Below are 5,722 nucleotides of genomic sequence, written 5' to 3'. Positions count from 1 at the left end.
AGTTAACCAGTTCCTGACACGAACATCACGCTGACTGGACATCCTCACTAACCGTCCACCCTTCACTGGGCTTCACCCCAGCAGCCTCCCCATCCAAATCAAACAGACCTGGAGTGTATCCCAGTCCCAGGGAGCTGGGCAAGGGCAAAACAGCCTGGCACAGCCCTGCACTGCAGCCATGGCACAGCAGAGGTACGGCCTGAGGCAGCTCGGGGAAAGCAAAGCAGATACAGGGATTCCTTGGAGGAAGGAGAGCAACGATCTGATCCGCTGGCCAGGCAGCACCTGGGTTTCACCTCATCCATTCCACTGCTGCTGCTTCCAAGGTTCGTTTGGGAAGGCTCCTGTTGGCAGATGACCCTGGGGCTCACGGCAAAGGGTGGATGGTCAGAACAGTTTGGAGCTGCTGGAGCTCGGTAGTTTCCAATCCTTTTTCTTGCCTCATCTCATACACAATCCACTTACCAGCTTCTGTTTGCCCAGAGTTTGGTGATAACAGATCTGGTAAGTTTTCAGAGAAGACCAAGACACCTCAAAAACCCTTAATCTTGTTCCACTAAAGGATTTTGCACTTTGTTCTGCGGCTTCCACGAGGCGGGTCAGGGCCGGCTTCTCTGCGCTAGCAGGAGGCGGATTAAGCAGCAGAGTCAGGCTATTCCTGATAATAAACGTTTTAATAGTGTGGTCATTTCTCTTTTTGTTTTGTTTTCTTCCCTCTTCTTTGTGTTTGGTCTGAATTCTGCTGGGAATGGGGAGTTGCAGCATGCCTTCTCTCTGACGAAGTAAACCACAGCCTCCTGTTTGTGTCTGTGAAGGCCAAGAGGAACGGGAGCAGCGCCGGGAGCAGCTCTGCATGGGTAAGTGTATTGGGTCCTTCGCAGGAGATTAGATGGCGCTGCGTTCACAGGAGATAAGAAGATTGTGAGCTTAAATTTAGCATCATCAGGAAAAAAATAAGCCCCACAGCTCCCTTCAAAACATATTTTGTACTGCGCTTGCCAGGGGACGGACGGGATAAGGAAATGCAGAGCAGACAAGCGATGACGAGAGGAGGTCAAGGAGGTGCTGCTCCGCCACGCTCCTTTTCCACGCAGTTCGCAGTGAGGGTGGCATGAGGCTGCCAGCACACAGGGGTGTCCCCTGCTGCCTTCACCCCGTGGGCAGGCGGGCACTGCGGTGCCTGAGGCAAGTGAAAGGCTACAAGGGGTACCCGCACCCTCCCAGCACAAGCAGCTGCTCCACCAGTTGCCCCCCAGAAAGGAGACTTGGCTGAAAATCCCTGGGCTGGGACCCTCCGGCACCTCCGGCAGGCGGGAGAGCCCCTCTCCCAAGGGCAGCGCCGGACGGCAACAGCGGGCTCGTCCAGCTGCTCCCAGCACGGGCTCAGCACACGCTGGGCTGGGTGTCCCTTTAAAACGCACCGGGCACCCGGTGCTGGCTGGCACCCGTGCGACCCACCGCGAGGACTCCCATCGTCAGCCCCAGACCCGCGCACCCCACTCGGGGTGCCCCACTGCCGCACCCGGGACCCCACCGCGGGACTCCCCACCGCAGCGCCCACCGCTCCTGCCGCCCCCCCGGCGCCCCCGCCCTCGCCCGCCCCGTCCCGGCTCTGGCTCCTCCCGAGCGCATCACTGCGGGGAGGAGCCTCGGCGGCTGCTCGGCCGAGCCCAGCGGCGCCGGGGCCGAGCCGGGCCGGGCCGGACAGCGCAGCACGGTGGGGCCGGGGGGGCGCGGGCGGGGGGCGCGGGGACCCCGCGGGGGGATGCGCAGGGGGGTGTGCGGGGGAGCCCCGGGCGGGGCGCGCAGGGACGGGGCGTGCGGGACACCCGCGGGGGCCGTGGGCGGTGCGCGGAGCCGGTGGAAGGGGTCGCGGGGGCGGGCGGGAGCGGGGGGGGGGGGCACGGAAAAGGACACTCGCAGGGCAGGGACCCTCGCTGGCAGCCCTTGGGGTGACCCTCGCTGTGTCCCGCAGGTGCCGTCGGGAGGTGACGGCCCTCCGGCTCGGGTACCATAACCAGGGCCGAGGCAGCATCTTCTCCTGCATCCCTGAGCACGTGACTTGCCAAGCGCCCGTCCATCACTCCTGTCACCGGTGGGGAGGCCACGCACGGGCCTGGGTACTGGTGACCTCGTCGGTCTGACCTCCTAGGTCTGCCCTATGGCTTCGGGACCCATTCTTCAGGGAAGCAGAGCTCCTCCAGAACCACTCATCCCGTCCTGCCTGGCTGCAGACCGAGCCCAGGGCCACGGAGCCACCACTCACACCTACTGAGATACTCCACGGACCGTCAACAAGCAGCTCACGTGCGTGTGGTCCCTTCACAGCATGAAACACTCAGCAGCATCACCCCCGGATGAGCTTTCAGAAGTTCTGGTTCGTTTATTAAGCGAGGCCAGGCTGCCCGTTGCGATTTCGGGGCGTGTGTATCCCTTCTCCCTCTCCTGAGTGTCGTGGATCCCCAGAGCCGTCCCCTGGGATGTTCTCCCTCGGGCTCAAAGCAGCAGCAGCAGCAATCGACCCGGACCGACCCAGCGGGGCGTATTTTGGCGCTGTTGGGAAGGAGCTCCCGTGGTTGGGGCTCTCCTGGAGCAGATGAGTGACACACTAATGAACGGGAGGGTGCCCCTGCCCGAGAAGGCCTTGTCCGAGGGCTACGCACGGCTGCGCTACAGGGACACCTCTCTGCTCATCTGGCAGCAGCAGCAGCAGAAACTGGAATCAGCTCCTCCCAACACGTACCTGAGCCGGAGCCGGAGCATGTGGTACTCGCAGTACGGCAACGAGGCCATCCTGGTGCGGGACAAAAACAAGCTGGATGTCTCCAGGGACACGGGGCAGTCCAAGTTTTGTGCCATTATGTGATTTCCGTGGGTTTAAATTAGGGAGCCGCGCATGGAGAGGAACCAGACTCGTGCTGAGCTGGGGGAGGTGGGTTTGCACCATCCTCTCTCAGAGGTGCAGCTGAAGGAGCGTGTACAGGATAGGCCAGACAGGCTGGCTGGAGTTTCTGTTTGTTTTTGCTGTTGATAGACTCCCATTTTGCATGTCACTGCGTGTGTGCAACAAAACCAGCCTCGCTCGGGAGCTCACGAGCCTGTTGCTGCCCAGCATCTTGGCAGGGTCCGTGCTGGACCATGTGTCGCTTGTAAGTGGCTCGTGTACCCTGAGAAACACCCGCTGTCATTTGGGCCTGTCCCCAGCCAGCATTTTACTGGCAAGTCCTTATTTCCAGGGCTCTGGGAATGCTGGTGGGGCAGAGGTGGGCGCAGATCCGTTTCCATCAGGGCTATGGTTTTGGGAACTTGATCTCCAAACCCACCTGGCCGCTACTTGTTCTGCTTGCCCTGTCCCCCTTTAATTCCTGCCCTGGAAGTGGTCTCTTACAACCAGGTAATGGAGTCATTTATTGTGGGGAGGAAGAGGAAAAGAATGTGTTGAGAATTTAATCCGAGCCTTCACAACACCCGGCAGGAAAGGTGCTCTGCAGTTTCATCCCGTGCAAAGCCCAGGGCCCTCTCTGATCTCACAGTGTGAGATCATGGAAATACCAGGACTTCTGGAGTCAGGGGAACTGACTCCTTTCATGCAGGTAGATCCCTGGCCCAGCTTTGGGAGCAGATCACCCAGTGAACCACCTGAAAGAGAGGGACAGGCCCAGGAAAGCAAAGGAAGAAAGCTACTGTAAATACACACATCTCCTAAGGGACACGAGGAAAGTCCTACACAGCAGTACCTACCCCTGAGTCCAGTTGGAGAAGGGAAGAGTCCACTGAAATTTGCTTTCCATTCAAGTTTTAGTGCATGCAGTAGCTTGGAAGGGTTTAACTTCTAATTCAGGTTGGACTGTAGATTAGGTGCATGTATTTTAAAAGTAGTGTCTGGGATTGTTTCAACTAACTGAAGGATTTTAGGAGGGAAGAGCACTTCCACTGCAGCTCTTGGGCACAGAGGCTGCTTTCAGGTTGTTTCTGTTACCGCTGAATCCCGACTTGCTCAAGGCAAGATCAAGCTGAGGAACTCAGCCCAGCAAGCACCTGAATCTCTGTTAAAAACAAAACTACCACTTCCAGGGGTGTAAATTACGTACCCAGGGCTCATCATTAAAATGTAACATCGGGGTGAAGTCACAGAGTCCATTTCTGTCCTGCCTAGGCCGCATGTCTGACCCAGCAGCACTTGGGCACGGGCTGAACTCCAGGCAAATCAGTATTTGATGTTGACTTCAGTATGGATTATTTACCTGCCTAAAATCAGGCACAGTCATTTCTTCTGTTATATTTATCTGAAACCTCCTTGGCATTTTTGAAGCACTTTTGTTTATTTATTTTAATCCAGTGAAGAATCTCTTCCACCTCTCCCACGTGGGTTAAATGCTGCAACACACACGTACACTCAACCTTGCTGAACTCAAGGTGCTGGGCAGAACACACCTGTTTTAACGTGAGATCGTAGAGGTTTTGTGTTCTCAGCCCTGATCCATAGCACTGCAAACAATAGGCAGCTCATTATGTTTTAAAAGTAACTATTTCTGCATGTGTTGGTGTTTGGTACCTTACGTGTGTGCTCGTAGATTTAAACCTGCTGATGGACCTCGCTGCTTTCCTTCCCCGTGCACTGCTCTGAACACAAACAGCCCTCTTGGTCTTGTCAGGACTAGCTCTGGAAGAGAAGTATGTCAGTGAATAAATGTTTTTCAACTGGGTATTCAATGAGATCCACAAAACCAGCGAGGCTTGGCAAGCTGCCGGTGCTCCAGAGCCCGGTGAGGTAGAGCATTGCCAGGGATGTGTGACCCCCCTGGGCCTCCAGTTCCTGGCTGAGTGAACAGGTGATTATTTACACAAACAAGCAGGAGGCTGGTCCAAGATCTCCCCTGGGAACTGCAGGTGGAAGCGACCTGGAGAGGCAGGAGAGGTGGGTTCTGGGCCTGCCCAGCAGCCCTGGGGAGCACGTGAACTCTGGGAGTTTAAGGAACAGCACATCCCCCAAACCAGCTGTTCATTTTCTTTTCTTATAGAAAAAGAATCCCAACACTTATTTTCTTTTTAATTTCAGTAAGAAAGACAGTTATTTTGGGTATAATCAGTCTCTTTTTGTTAATGTGGCTGGTAAACCAAAATTCAGTTATTTGCAGAGTGTTAATTTGGACTATACAAGACTCAAAACATAAGTGTGTGCATAAATTCTTCCAGGATTGAGGCTGGATGTGACAGTACAGGAAGAAGAGGATGAGTTGTCCTTCCATCTCTGTGAATGTGACTGTAGTTTTCCATATCTGTGTGTCACTGGTCACAGCAGGTTTGTGGTGTGGCTGCTGTGACCGAGCGTTTCTTTGAGCCAGTTGTGTGGTGTTGATGCACTTGTTTAAAACACCGTTGTAGCATCTTTGATAAAGTGCATTAAAATGATTTGAATGCAGCACTGTGAGCAGTTGTTTTTTCTCCTGCACCTCAACTGCTCTGGCACACCTGAGGATTACACTGTTGGCCCTCCCCATCCCCACACAGGTAGTTCCCACCTGGGAGGAATTGCCTTAGTTACTGGTGGGGCTCCAGAGCCCCACTACTGTACCTGTGAACACCAGCTCCCCAAGCCCAACAGCCCTGAAATCTCAGCAGTGCATTCAGGGACGAGGATCAGCCTCTGGCTGTCACACTGAATCAGAGAATCAGTAAGCTTGGAAAAGACCTCCAAGATTATTGCACCCAACCTGTGACC

General features: G+C 55.5%; 1 protein-coding gene across 1 annotated transcript; it reads left to right on the top strand.

The window, feature by feature from the left end:
• The first annotated feature begins 1,640 nt into the window (after positions 1-1,640).
• Positions 1,641-5,422, top strand: BRD3OS (BRD3 opposite strand). Its single transcript, XM_051807689.1, has 2 exons — positions 1,641-1,717; positions 1,976-5,422. Exon 2 carries the CDS (start codon positions 2,597-2,599, stop codon positions 2,864-2,866), a length of 270 nt encoding a protein of 89 aa, XP_051663649.1. The 5' UTR covers positions 1,641-1,717; positions 1,976-2,596; the 3' UTR covers positions 2,867-5,422.
• Positions 5,423-5,722: the final 300 nt, after the last annotated feature.

The sequence above is a fragment of the Manacus candei genome, unplaced genomic scaffold (genome assembly GCF_025592945.1).
Source record: "Manacus candei isolate 608988 ecotype Guabito, Panama unplaced genomic scaffold, ASM2559294v1 h1tg000071l, whole genome shotgun sequence".
Classification (NCBI taxonomy): domain Eukaryota; kingdom Metazoa; phylum Chordata; class Aves; order Passeriformes; family Pipridae; genus Manacus; species Manacus candei.
The sequence above is the reverse complement of the archived record's forward strand: the minus strand, read 5'-3'. Positions and strand labels throughout refer to the sequence as shown.

What these genes read in the sequence shown, in the direction of transcription:
- BRD3OS (XM_051807689.1), top strand. Translation starts at nt 2,597, where the DNA reads ATGAGTGACACACTAATGAACGGGAGGGTGCCCCTGCCCGAGAAGGCC.